This window comes from Esox lucius, chromosome 22 (assembly GCF_011004845.1).
Source record: "Esox lucius isolate fEsoLuc1 chromosome 22, fEsoLuc1.pri, whole genome shotgun sequence".
NCBI lineage: Eukaryota > Metazoa > Chordata > Actinopteri > Esociformes > Esocidae > Esox > Esox lucius.
In genome coordinates, this window is record NC_047590.1 from 4,239,768 (window position 1) to 4,254,153 (window position 14,386).

At 44.0% G+C, this 14,386-nt stretch overlaps 1 protein-coding gene across 4 annotated transcripts in view; it reads right to left on the bottom strand.

Moving 5' to 3' along the window:
• Positions 1-759: 759 nt before the first annotated feature.
• The window catches only part of LOC105020001 (sodium channel protein type 2 subunit alpha), a 42,864-nt gene continuing 29,237 nt past the window's right edge, over positions 760-14,386 (bottom strand). For 3 of the 4 annotated variants that reach the window (XM_029116632.2, XM_020042282.3, XM_034289707.1), the window contains 10 exons: positions 12,657-12,792; positions 12,311-12,465; positions 11,604-11,777; positions 10,391-10,513; positions 8,168-8,449; positions 7,583-7,636; positions 6,913-7,050; positions 5,890-5,994; positions 4,876-5,146; positions 760-4,761 (listed from right to left, as the gene is read on the bottom strand). In XM_029116632.2, the coding sequence (XP_028972465.2) occupies positions 3,563-4,761; positions 4,876-5,146; positions 5,890-5,994; positions 6,913-7,050; positions 7,583-7,636; positions 8,168-8,449; positions 10,391-10,513; positions 11,604-11,777; positions 12,311-12,465; positions 12,657-12,792 (2,637 nt within the window). In that variant the 3' untranslated portion in view covers positions 760-3,562. The remainder of the gene's footprint in view (positions 4,762-4,875; positions 5,147-5,889; positions 5,995-6,912; positions 7,051-7,582; positions 7,637-8,167; positions 8,450-10,390; positions 10,514-11,603; positions 11,778-12,310; positions 12,466-12,656; positions 12,793-14,386) is intronic. The other variant, XM_029116633.2, reaches the window with a different exon arrangement.

Here is a 14,386-nt window from a genome sequence, read left to right on the forward strand (position 1 = left end):
CGCTGTGGTTGTGGAGTGGTTGCGCTCCCGGCTCCGTTCACATATATGTATGGCTTCCTCGCCGATTCCCTCGCCAGTCTCTGGAGGCCAACCCGGCGAGTCGGCAATGACGTGACAGCGGACACACACCCCAGCCAGTTGGGCGAGGAGCTGGCGTGAAATGGATGAAAGGAATGTCCGTGCCAGAGCTCTATTCCTCTCCACGGGGAGTCCTCTCTGGTGGCAGGTTGGAGTATGAGGGAGTCTAGCCTGTCTTTACACCTCACACGGGCCAATCTGTCCCTCGTGTGTACGCCTGGTCACGGCTCATGACAGCAGCTGCTTCAGGACACTAAGGACTTGTGGGGGATTTTAGCACAGGTGTATGAAGCACGGAGTACTAGGTGCCTCCCGTGGCTATTGATCGTGGTCCCTCTTTTTTTGAGCCGGCGGGGAGGGCAGGTGTTGGGCTATGCCTGCGTCACAGCGGTGTATTGTGGCTAGGCAGTTGGGAGAGACTACTGATCAATCACGAGCGGGGGAGCTGTGATGTAAGGTTGCCAAGCAACAGCAGGGGAGAATCTGGCAGCAGGATCAGCAGTGTTTTGGGTTGGCAAAGGTGGGGGTATGTTTTCGCCTCTCTTCATCCATGCGTCTCTATCTCTCCCTCTCTGTGTACGAGGGATCTATGCATCCCCGCGGCCCATTTGATCATGTACCATGCTAACATCGCATTATTCAACTGTTCGATCGCAATGAAAATGTTCTGTGTACAAAGCATGGTTTTCCAAAATCTCTTTTATTTTGGATATGTAGATTTTCTATTTAGCAGTCACATCTTTGGTAATGACAAAAATGTAACTCATCACACATTTTCAGGTGTGTACATTTCAGTGTAATATGTACTTGAACCACATGGATGAGACCGTCAACCAAATATCCAGCAACTTATCATCATCCTTTCTTATCGTCATCCTTTCTGATAGAGCACAGATTAAACCCAGTGTCACAGACAGCATAGCCTAACCAATGAACATGGAAATGGGACAGGTGTGTACAAAATATATACTTTTTTTTGTGTATTTTAGCTTTTAGGGATGTTAGCGGATGAGCTGACAGTAGGATTCCTTGACATGCCTTCACCCCAGCTGAATGACCGCTGTCGATTCATTGCTTCATTGTTTATTACCTAAAGAGGTGTGGACCAACCAGTACGAATGTTTTTTTCTATCACAGAGTACAAAATGTAACACAAGTTTTGGAAAATGGCAACCTAGACATGACTTTAAAAAGCACAAGTATTTACAGTAAAAACACAACGGTAGGATTAGTAATTGTAACATGGGCTAACTGTGGACCCAGTCACACACACTAGCAGTATATCAATGTGGTTGGTCATGAAAAAGAATAAAAATGCTCTTACTTAAAATATGTAGTATTACTTTATATGCATACTGTGGGCCTACATAGGTGCTCAAATAATATTTTCCCCCCCAATAAAATCATTCAAGAACAATGAACAGGCCTGCCTATACCGTGCTAAACTCTGTGGGAAATCTCCATTGAGCTTTATGTTTCTGTCCAGGACTAGGCTTAATCTGTGTCCGTGGAAGTTGTCTTAAATGGCTGGTGTCTCATACGTTAGACGGTTTAAAAAAAATAAAAATACAACAATGTGTCACCTTTATTACATTTAGTCGTTTAACCAGTTTGTTTTTTCGTGACAGAAATCAGAGAGTGGACAGCGATAGAGAGAGATATTGAAATACATCCATCACAGACATTGCTTTATGACAACAACAGAAAAGGTTTAATGTTGCTGTCATTGAATCTCCTAATTAATCTGTTGACATACAGTACATTCAGGTTCTCTGGATCCATGGTTGTGTTCATAGAAACAGCAAGGGAGAAACAATGGAAATTCAAATAGATGCACAAGACGTGTTTACTTAGTGTCACCACCGATAGCTCGCGTAATTAAGCATGTGCATAATTTTGTGCTGACGTGATGAGTAACCTTGCCTCGGGCCTGAAGACTCGTTTAAGCTCCCTTTGCAAAGCCTCGGACTATAGCTCAGTGGCTACCACAGTCTTGCAGTAGTGGTTGTGCCTGGGAGACCCGGGTTTCAAACCCTGTCAATTACACATTCAGTGCCCCATGTAAACTTTGGGACAGTGAAGTGTTTTCTTCTTTTGGCTCTGTACTCGGCTCAAGCCGGAGAATATGCCTCCAAACTCAGTGGACGGCTATTTGTGATACCACAAGACAAGGACACTGCCTTAGTAACTAGGGAGTTCTTTAGTACCAAGAAATTGATAGTTCATGCTGAAGATGAGACATAACCGGTTACTTCAGGGAGCTAGGTAGCACAAATAGTGTTTTTCTTTGCCCTGGGAGGACTTTTCAAAAATGGTCAGTGGCTCAATAGTTCACTCTCCAGTGATTACTCAAAATCCTGATCAGTTTTTGCCTAATTGTTTTGTATCTATGGACCCACTGAGCATATCTGAATAGACACGACTGGGTGAAGAAAAACACTCTGTATGACTTTGCCCACTAAATAACAGATCGAGGCAAAAAGACCTGAAATCCAACGACAACTAAAGATGCCTGCAGTGCAGGCAAAGAATCACTGGGTCATTTGGTCACAACCTTGAGGCAGTTATTGTATGCAGAGGATATTCAACCAAACGGTAAACATAATGGACATTGTCTAAAAACATTTGATTCCCTGAATATGTATAAAAATCGCCATATCTTAATGGTGAAACCGATAGGTAAACACATACCCTTATAGAAAGCTGAAAATATATACTTCATATAGGGTATAGAGCCAAATGAAGAAACAAATCTCCATTGTCCTAAAATCACAGAGGGCACTTCATAGCCTAAATAGCATATATATATATATATAAGTTCTCATTCCCAGAAGGATACAAGACAAATGCTGCCTTGCCCAAATATTTTAAGAGAATAACAAAACATACATAGAGTTAGTACTGGAACATGGATTTGTTGTTGAGTTTTGCTGTACAAGGCATTTTTACATCTGTGAAAAGCAGTGGACACATTCTCACAATTGCACGATAAGTAGAAAACATTCCTTACCATAAAAAAAATAATAATACAAAAACGCAAGTACTGTAAGTAATACGGCGATTGTTATTCAAGACACTGGATGTATGGTGATAGTAGCAGCAGCACTAGCTACAGACAACTTAAACAGTATACTCAAGTGTATCAGATAGTAACAACACTCAATAGAAAATCACAAGCGGTTTCGCAGCAGGCCTTCCGAGTTTGCCGGCTTTCTCTCCCCCCTGGCAGTGATCTATAACAAGAGGCTATCTCCTCGTCTTGTTGCCGTGTAGCCACCTAAAGCGATCATCGTTACAAGTCTCCAAAACGTGCCTTAGCTGGTGACAGTCAGTTTAGCCTAGCACCTAACACCACCACACGCCCTCCACCACTGTATAAGCATTTAGCATACATGAATCCTCTGAAACTGTAAACGCGTTTCCCACCACGAAAGCACATTTCTCAATATGCATCATTTGTCAATTTTTTTTCCCCAGTCGCTCATTACTTTCGCTCCCTCAGATCTTTGTCCTTGTCCTCTTTCTCTCTCTGTTCCTTCTCCAGTTTGTCGGTTTCCGACTTTGTGGCACTGTTGTACGAAGGTGGCGAAGCGGTGGTGGGTGTCATGTCCGTTTTCTCTGTGGAGGTGGAGTTCTCCGCAAACTTCCCTATCACCAGCACCTCCTTGTCCTCAGGCTCACACACCACATTACCCCTGAGCTGCTCCTTGTAGAGCTCTGCGGCTTTCTTCAGGGCATGTCGGGCCAGGTAGCACCTGAAAGCCCTCTGGATCACCACAGCTGACATGTCCTCCTGCTTGCGCCGCAGGGTTGTGGTGATGGGTTCGTAGGAGACTTTCGAGGGGTTGGAGGCCATGAAGCGCTCCTCCATCTGACCTCGGAGGATGTCCAAGCCTTCGCCCTCGCCCAGGACACGCTTGGTGAAGGCAAACAGGATGTCAAGGCAGTGAATGCGTTCCCCGCTGACCATGGGCAGGTCCATGGAGATTAACTGAACGTTGTTGGGCTTGGCGATCCGCAGGGGCGGGTCCAGAGCGTCCGCAAAGTCTGACAGCTTGCTGTACTCCACGAACTGCGTGGCGTCCGGGTCGAAGCGCTCCCAAACCTCGTAGAACATCTCAAAGTCGTCCTCGCTCAGCGGCTCCGCCGACTCCTCCGTGGCCACGCTGAAGTTCTCCAGGATGACGGCGATGTACATGTTGACCACAATGAGGAAGCAGATGATGATGTAGCTGACGAAGAAGCACATGGCCACTGGTGGGTTGCCGCAGTTGCCCCGGTACAGGGTGCCCGGGTGCTCCACGCTGTTGTCACAGTCGGGCTCCTTGTTGTTGAGGATGGGCGCCAGGAGGCCGTCCCAGCCTGCCGATGTGGTGATCTGGAACAGGCACAGCATGCTGTTGCCGAACGTCTCGAAGTTGAACATGTCGTCGATTCCCGCCTCGTGCTTGACGTACGCAAAGGACGACATGCCGAAGATGGCGTAGATGAACATCACCAGGAAGAGCAGGAGGCCGATGTTGAACAGGGCAGGAAGTGACATCATCAGGGCAAACAGAAGCGTACGGATACCCTTGGCGCCCTTGATGAGACGGAGGATGCGTCCGATTCGAGCGAGACGGATGACTCGGAACAACGTCGGGGAGACAAAGTACTTCTCAATCAGCTCCGATAGAAACATCCCTGCAGGAAATGCCACAGACATTCACAGTAAATAACGCGTATTATCATTTATTTACTCCAAAAACATTTCATCCTGAACGCTACATTTGGGTTCAACGGAATCGCGGTTCTTACCTACAATTGAAAGGATGACAACGACAAAGTCAAACACATTCCAGCCGACAGTGAAGTAGTAATGGCGGAGGGATATCATTTTGAGCATACACTCTCCAGTGAAAAGCACTATGAAGACAAAGTTGATCCAGTAGAGGATCTTCTCCCGTCCTGGAGGCTGGTCGTCCTCCTCCACCATCATGGTGACCATGTTCAGGCAGATGAGGATCATGATGACAATGTCAAAAGCCTGCTTGGTTATGAAGTCAAACACACAGCCTTGGAACACATTCTAGAGATGGAGGGCAAGCGAGAGAGAGGGAAAGGATGATTGGAAATAAGACAGACAGTATAAAATAAATAGAATAGTGATATTGTATGAGAGAAGGGAAAGTATAATTTTACATTCAGAATTATTGGCATCACTACTGTAAATAACTTTCCTACCTCACCCTGCTAGTATTATGCCACTGAACATTTGTTTAAAATATTTTCTTGTAGATAATATTATATAAGAGATATCACTGGGATAGACCATTACTCCACACAGACTCTTTCCAAATAATTCATATCATTTATTTGTGCCTATGCTTTAATTAAAATCACAGATTTTAAATGGGGCTCAGATCCAGAGACTGAGATTTCTGTTGTAAAATGTTGATTACGTAGTCAAATTATAATTTTTTGTGGACTTTGATTTGTGGTCGGCCTTATTGTTTTTCTGAAAGACCCATTAGCTGCCAAACAGCAGCCTATTGGCAGAAGCAACTAGATTTTAGGCTAAAAGGCTGTGGAATTGGGCAAAGTTAACAATATCATTGACCTTAACAAGGACCCCAGCCTGAGTGGCCGAAAACTGTAGGAGGTAGAGTTGTTGATTTTATACAGACTGTTTTGCTTAAAAGTGCCTATAATTTTGGACCTGACTTTTTATATTTATTCATAATCATTGTATAAACTCCATTTTTTAATGTTCTGTAATTCCTATTCAATGTTTTTTGATAACATCGACAAGCATCAATATTAGAGTCAAACCATTGGTCTGGGAATGGGCTTCTGAGGTTTCTTGGAGCCAAGCTTCTTCATGGCGTTATAGTATTTCTTCTGTTCCTCTGTCATGAAGATGTCCTGACCTCCAAAGTAAAGGGAACAGAAAACCTGGTAAAAACCTCAAACTCATACCATCTATGTCCCTGTCTGTAAGTCAAACTCATACCATCTATGTCCCTGTCTGTAAGTCAAACTCATACCATCTATGTCCCTGTCTGTAAGTCAAACTCATACCATCTACGTCCCTGTCTGTAAGGCAAACTCATAGCATCTATGTCCCTGTCTGTAAGGCAAACTCATACCATCTATGTCCCTGTCTGTAAGGCAAACTCATACCATCTATGTCCCTGTCTGAAAGGCAAACTCATACCATCTATGTCCCTGTCTGTAAGGCAAACTCATACCATCTATGTCCCTGTCTGTAAGGCAAACTCATACCATCTATGTCCCTGTCTGTAAGGCAAACTCATACCATCTATGTCCCTGTCTGTAAGGCAAACTCATACCATCTACGTCCCTGTCTGTAAGGCAAACTCATACCATCTATGTCCCTGTCTGTAAGGCAAACTCATCCGACGTCATGAAGCTGCAGTTGTTAGTAGAAAGATGTTGGCAGGTCTCAGACACACACACACACAGACACACACTCAACTCTGACTATCCCATCTTTCTTTGTTATGCTCTTCTGTCTTTGTCTCTGTCTTTTTCTGTCTCAGTCTTAATCTGTTTTACTGTCTGGGTCCCTTTCTATATGCCTCTGCCTGTCTCAGTTTGTCTCTGTGTCTTGGTGTCTCTGTGTGTGCTCTCTTTATCTCCCTCTTATGGAAGATTCACCACAGATATGTTCATGCTTCACACACTCGGCTCAATGGAAGGAATCTTTCCAGACCGCTGAATTCACTGCGTTGGTGCTGTTTGCAGCTGAGACGTCAGTCCGTGTGTGTGTGTGTGTCTGTGTGAAGCAGAAAAGCAGTGTGCACAAACACACTGTCACTATTTAACACTTATCTTCTTCTTCTGTTGGTTGAAGTTGTCAATGATGACACCGATGAAAAGGTTAAGAGTGAAAAAGGAGCCAAAAATTATGAAGATGACAAAGTAGAGGTACATGTAAAGATTCTTTTCGTATCCTGGCTGCTCTTCCACCTGAAACCAAAACAATGAATTACTAAAACAATACAATCTCGTGTTTTATTTTGAGGAAAGCCAGAAGAATGAGGCATTCAGCTGCAGCTGTCTGTCCTGGGGCTTTGTAGCGCCATCTACCTGCCACTGCCAGTATGACTTACTCTTGCCCAGTATTTTAACAGAGCGAAATATTACTAGATATATTTTTTCTTCATTTGAGCAATAACAGGTTGCTTGAAGGCAGCAATATACACGTCTATTGATATAAAACTTGTTGCCATTTGGCACCGCCCCTGCTACACAGCCAATCAGAAGCTGCCACTGGTGCAATGTTTTTTAATGGTCTTTTAACCCAAACCCAACTGCTGTCCAAAATCCTAACTCTTAGCATTACTCAACCATTTCATCAACCTTAACCCCTGAGAGATTTACAGTATCCAGTAGGTGGCAGTATAGAACAGCCTGAAAAAGGCCTCAGAGAGACGGCTACTCAACATCACTTTCGACTGTCAGTCAACCTCCAAGACCACATTCCCAAAGGAACACTTACATTGCGAGAGTCAACAGCGGCGTACATGATGTCCATCCAACCTTTGAATGTTGCCTAGGAGCCAAGAAAAGCAGAGAATGAGTTACTCTCTGAGGAGTCGCTCTCAGGAGATTTCCTGCCTCCACCCTGGTCCCCTGCTGGGGCCGTGAAGACAGACTCCACAGCTACTTACGGTTAAGGAGAGCTATTTTGGCTGGAAGTACACAACATTAAAGGGACCATTTTAAATGATGCCAAGCTATGTCCAGCAAAATTACTCTACACCAGGGGTATCAATCATGTTCTGCCTTTAATGAGGCCCAGCGGGGCCACACTGATAATATCTCACAGTGAAAAATAGTCTATCCATCTTGTCGAGTATTGTCGATGCTCCCTGTCTGGATTTCATTTAAGGGATTATTAGGGAGCTGATAAAAACTGTACAAATCGTAATGACCATTTCATTTCTGCATGGCTAATTCAATTTGTCACCCCCCCCCCAAATATTCAAGAGCGTTGGTCACATAAACAGACCGAGGTATGGCCAGCTCACAGGGATCGGCACGCCGTGAACGTTTCTAATCTAAGCGGTCCGGTCCCACTCACCACTTGCAACAGGGCCAGATACCCGGCGCCGACATTGTCGAAGTTGATCTTGACGTTCTTCCAGCGGGCGCTGCTGTTGCCCAGGGCCATCGCCAGGCAGTTGGTCTTGTTGTTGACCACCTTGACGGGGAACCGGACGTCGTCCGTGGTATTGACACAGTAGTAGAACTTCCCCGCGAACAGGTTGACGCCCATTATGCTGAAGATGAGCCAGAAGATGAGGCACACCAGCAGCACGTTCATGATGGACGGGATGGCGCCGAGGAGGGCGTTCACCACCACCTGTCAATCAGAGAGGAATCCGTGACCACCCGGTAATTCCTCAATACATGTACCCACACACGAGTCATCCTTTAATGTGTGTATACTTGCTACATACTGTATATTCACACACGCGCACACACACAAACTTTGACAACATTTATGCATTTAAAATCAACAGGATGCACTTTCCTTAAGTGGAAAAAGTTAGTACACCTCTACTACCATAAGGGTGTTTGATAACACCATGCCAAGATCAAAAGACCTAGCTGAGGCCCTCAGAAGAAAGGTTATTGATGCCCATGAGTGTGGAATGAGTTACAATGCAAATTCAAAGCAAGTACAACTTTTCAGTGTTTGATAGATCATCTACAAATGGAGAAAGGTCCAGTCATCTGGCAATCCATATAGGACAGATCGTCCCACCAAGTTCAGCCGAAGAGCTGACGAAATGATGCTCATAGAAGTCTCTAAGAACCCTAGGGTCACATCTGGGGATCTACGGCACCTGCTTGACAGATTAAATCGGGAAGGGGTTTTCGCAAACTTGGCCTACACTGGGAATTCAGAAAGGAAGAAGTCTCTGCTCTCAAAAAACTATATCAAGAAATGACTGACGTTTGCCAGAAAACACCTGTGTGAAGACCACTGAACAAATATGGTCTGGACAGTTGAGTCAAAGGTGGAGCTGTTTGGCTGCAATGCCAGACAAACAAAATGACCTCAAACTGACCTTAAAGCATAAAGGTGTTGGCATTGCATTGTGGTGGTCCGGCCAACATGTCATCACATAGTCAACCATGTATTCCATACTGTACTAGAGAATACCTGTGGAGAATAATCTAAATATTGTAGGGGAACTTGAGGCTGTGCATGCAAGAAAGCCCTTGAACATGTTACAATGGAAGCAATACTGTAAAGATAGAGGGGAAGAAAAATCTCCCTGTCGATATAAGAGACTGATAGACAGTTACAAGGAACGGCTTTCTTTATAACGAAAATGCATTTCTGTTAATTTTTTTATGAATAAATAATTGAAAAGCATTATCTTTCAGTGTCATTTGTTAAATTATTTTCCAGGAGGTGTATTTACTTTTCACATGACTATATACTCTACATATAATGTATACACACATTAATATATATATATAAATATATATACACACATGCACAGCGCTGTCCACAATAATTGATGCAATAACGTTCATAAAAAAGGCTATGTTGTTTATTAGCTCAATCTTAAACTATGTGCCAATAATTTCGGATGGCATTGTATATGTACACACCCACACATATTTAAACATGTGTACATGAACACATGAAAATGCATGTGCAGAATGTAATTTTCAGTACAAACCATGCTACTAACTCTACCAAGCAGGGTATCAAGAGTTGGAGATTTAACCATTTGAGGAAAATATTATTTAAAAGAATATGCAACAGTTCATACTAAACCACTCAAATGTAAAAAGCAAAACAGAAAAAAACCTTAGAAGAGTCAGGATGAAGTCACAACAGTGTTAACTGTAAATGAAAAGACATACAAAGAAAGAAATTATGCATCAAATGGCATGAAACAAGCAACATCAAGACAGAGCAATGTCAGAGAACATAGATATAGAAGGTATTGACACAACATGGAAAAAGTAATGCAGATATATACAATGAAAGATATCTACAAAGATAGTTCTTTACACAAGCATGCATTCGTCCTTATTCTCCTACACCCATAAGCCCAAGCCCTTTCAAAAGATTAGCTAGCGTCTTGTTAAGAATGCTAGCAAATGTCAAATGTAACAAGACAGTCTCCTAAAATAGAATGAATAGGCATGAATTTGAATAATTTCTGACAGTATTTTTTTTCTCCAAGAGACTCAACCACGGTTGACTTTGTTGTGAGCGTCTATATTGACACACTCTCTGATTGCAGTGGAGCTCAAAACGTACTCCAGCAACGCTTACCCTCATGCCCTCAAACCGCGACAAGGCCCTGAGAGGTCTCAAGGCCCGCAGTGTCCGCAGGGACTTGATGGCACTCAGCTCAGAGTAGCCCAACGCGTTGGCTACCAAGCTCACCAGGGACACCTGACGAAGAGGCAGAAGGAAAAACAAACGTCAGGAGGCGCAGTCTCACAAACCGAGGCATACATTCAGCGGTCAGTTCATCTAGAACAGCTGAAATTCTTTCAGGAGTTTCAGATGCAACGGAGGTGTTGGTCCGAGCTGACGTGGCTACAGTAGCCCATCTGTGATAAGGACTAGCCAGACGCCTGTTCCTACAAGCCCTTCTTGCACACCAGTGTTGAACAGCGTCTTTATCTGCCTTTGGTGGCCTTGCCCGTTAGCTGGCACTACTGACGACCGAGGTACATTCTCCCGTGAACCTCCGTCATCAATGTCTGGTATCCGCTGACGGAAAGTTTTTTGTTTGTTGCACCAGTCCGGTTAAATGCTAAACCAAATTTTGGGTTTGAAAAGCACAGCAGGTCGGCTGATACTGAGATACCGGAACCAGTGTGTCTGAAACCGATGATCATAGTACACGCTGAAGGTCATAGTACGCGCTGAAGATCATAGTATGTGCTGAAGATCATAGTACGCACTGAAGATTCAAAACAAATGTTTCAGGGCAATTTCTTTGTTTTAGCTGCATTTGAGATTATATCCAAATTAAAATATATACTATATGTACTATATACACAATACTATATAAATACTATATACAAACCCATACACATTTATACAGACTTATAATAAATAATTCTAATATAATTCAAATGAACAAGCAAAATAAGCAATAAAACAAAAGAAAGGGCATTCAAAATAAAATGCTTGATGATACTTTCTATTTACAATTGTACAGACCTCCAAAAGATGGTATTTGATACTGATCTTTACCAAGGATTTCCAATTATGGTATTTTATACAGATCTTCATCAAATTGGATATGTGTGAAAAAACATTCTGTATTGTTGCCTCACTAAAACTATCTAACATTCAGTCAAATTAAAGGTTTCACTTCCCTTTCAATTGGTAGATACATAATAAATGTATAAATTCACTATAAATGGCTATCTAGAGTAACACAGAGAATGTATGTAATACCCTGACCCCAGGGTATTAGAGATAACGGTTTATTCAAGAAGTTCACATCACAACTCTGGCAGGTACATACGTCAACAATGAGGAAGTCCAGCCAGCACCAGGCGTTTGTGAAGTACTTCTTAAATCCATAAGCAACCCATTTCAGCAGCATCTCCAGGATGAAGATGTAGGTGAAAATCTTGTCAGCATACTCAAGCACGATTTTAATGGTCTTCCTCTGTTCAATGTAAATGTCTTCAAATGCCTGCATGAAGACAGATACCAAGAGTCAAACACCCGATAGACATTGAAAGTGTTATATGTGCCTGGGGTCTGTGTTCAAAGACCACACTAGATTACACATGTACTACATCACACTAGATTACACATGTACTACATCACAATAGATTACACATGTACTACATCACACTAGATTACACATGTACTAAATCACACTAGATTACACATGTACTACATCACACTAGATTACACATGTACTACATCAAAACCAGATCACACATGTACTACATCACACTAGATTACACATGTACTACATCACACAAGATTACAAATGTAATATAACACACTAGATTACTTGTGTACTACATCACCCTAGATCACACGCGTAATATAACACACTAGATTACTCATGTAGTACATTACACTAGATCACACATGTACTACAACACATTACGTAGCTCACATATGGACTACATCACCCTAGATCACACATGCAATACGACACACTAGATCCCAGATTTCCTGGACATTCAAAATCACACAGCCCACACCACTCACTAGAGCTCCGCTGCTCAGTAGGATCATGAAGATGATGAAGGTCTCAAACCAGTTGTGCTCCACGATGATAAAGCATGTCTTCCTCAGGTTCCACCAGATCTTCCACTTGCCCTCGTCGACGTTGACCTGGCAACACTGGAACCTAAGCACACAGCCTGGAAGGAAGACAAGCATGAAATCGATGCCAAAATCATTGCTTGTACTTTTAAGCAGTTTCTTTACCTCACTTTTCGGTTCTCTTCATGGACCACTTCCAAAAGTCTTCAGTCTCCCCCTGTCCCTCTTTCTCCTTACTCTCCCCCTCCCCCCGTCCCCCGCCCCTCCACCTCCCTCCCTCCCCACTCACTCTCAGTAAAGCAGTTCTCTGGGTCCTCCGACTCCTCGTCCTCCAGCTCCACTGACTCCGCTCCATCCCCTGGGGGTCTGATATCTACCGTGCTGCCCTCTGATGAGCTGAGGTTCTGGGTCTCCGGAGGAAGCTTCTGTGGGTGGGTGGGGAGAACCAGCACGTTTAACAAGCCAACGTTTCTGCGGCAACACAGCCCTTCTCTCCACCTCCCCCCGCACAGGAGCCAACATGAGCTTAGTCTTGTCATGGTTCAATCCCCACTGTCACAGACTGTGACAATAACACTGCCAGATTCACTGATCTGGACTGGGAGACGTGACTTTAGCTTAAATAAGCTCACAGAGCAGGGCTCGTTTCAAAAAACAACCATCATAATCGTCTCCGTCCATTACATGCACGCGTCGATCAAAAGTACCTACAGGCTTTGAGATTGGTAGGATCGGGGGACTCCAATTGGACTCTATAGTACAGGAAATGCTTGTCATAGCAAGAGGTTGGTGGCATGACGCACTGTGGGTATGTTTGATGTCGGCTCAGACATTAGAAAAGGACATGCAGTATTCCAGTGCATTTTCAATCCAAGCCTGAAATTGGAATCAAGCAAGAGAACATGTGTCGATGTATTTTCATGTCTACTGAAAAATGACCCGGGATTTATCGTTGGACAGGCCCTAGTTGATTTTACCCCAAACAAGAACCCCCATCCCGCCAAAACACTGAAACCCTCCCTTGAAACCTTGGCCATTTTCCTAACATGAAAACACATTATCTCCATTCCCTACAAAAAGCAGTGTACACAAGCTCGGGTCTGTTTTGGTAATAAGTATACAACCACATTAGCTTACCAGCAAGAACCAGTACTGCGCACTGTTTGTAAGACAGCATGTGGTAATAAAAATAATAAAATGATACTGGTAATAACAGATGACTGCCGATATTACCCAGGAACACATAGATGGTAGATACAGCTACTTTAGGGGTGGTCTAAGGTAATAATCCCACGGTAGAAGATTAACAGGAGACATCCCTCCGAGAGGTTATGTGGACGGAGGAGTGTCCGGGTCTGAATAATCACTAAGCTTCTTGGGTTTGGGGGATCTGACTCGTGTGACGTCCTAGCCTAACGGACTGCTGTCCTTTTTCATTTGCCATTAGGTTGTTAACGAGGCCCACTCAGACCGGAGAGACCTTTAACAAAATAATCTAAAGAAGCAAACAGTGACACGCAGGACTTCATTCCATGTGTTGTGTGGTGAGAGAGGCTGGCCTAGCTTCACCGCGTGGGTGGATTCCCCCGGCCTGTTTTCACAGCTAGGTAATGTGGTGCAGTCTTTGGGGAATAGTCTGTGGCGACTGGCTGGCTGGAAAACAGAGGAGTAACATGTCATCAGTACCAGACAGTGCAGCAGGTCTGTTTGCCGTGGGACCCAGCTAATACGGAAAAGGGGATGATGGAAGCATGCCGCCTTGCCCCCCCCCCCGCCCCCGCCCCCCCCCCCCCACACCAGGAGATAGACAGTTATACAATGTAAGGTGGCACACTGCTTCTTCATCCCTTCCTTCCCCTGTCTCGCACATGCTTGTCTTTCTTTGTTCCTCTGCACTTTCACACATCCTCTCTTTCTCCATCGCTCTCTCTTTACCAGTCTGTCTTTTCTCTCTGTCTCTCTCTGTCTCTCTCTCTTTCCCAGTCTCTCTCTCTCTTTCCCAGTCTCTCTCTTTCTCCA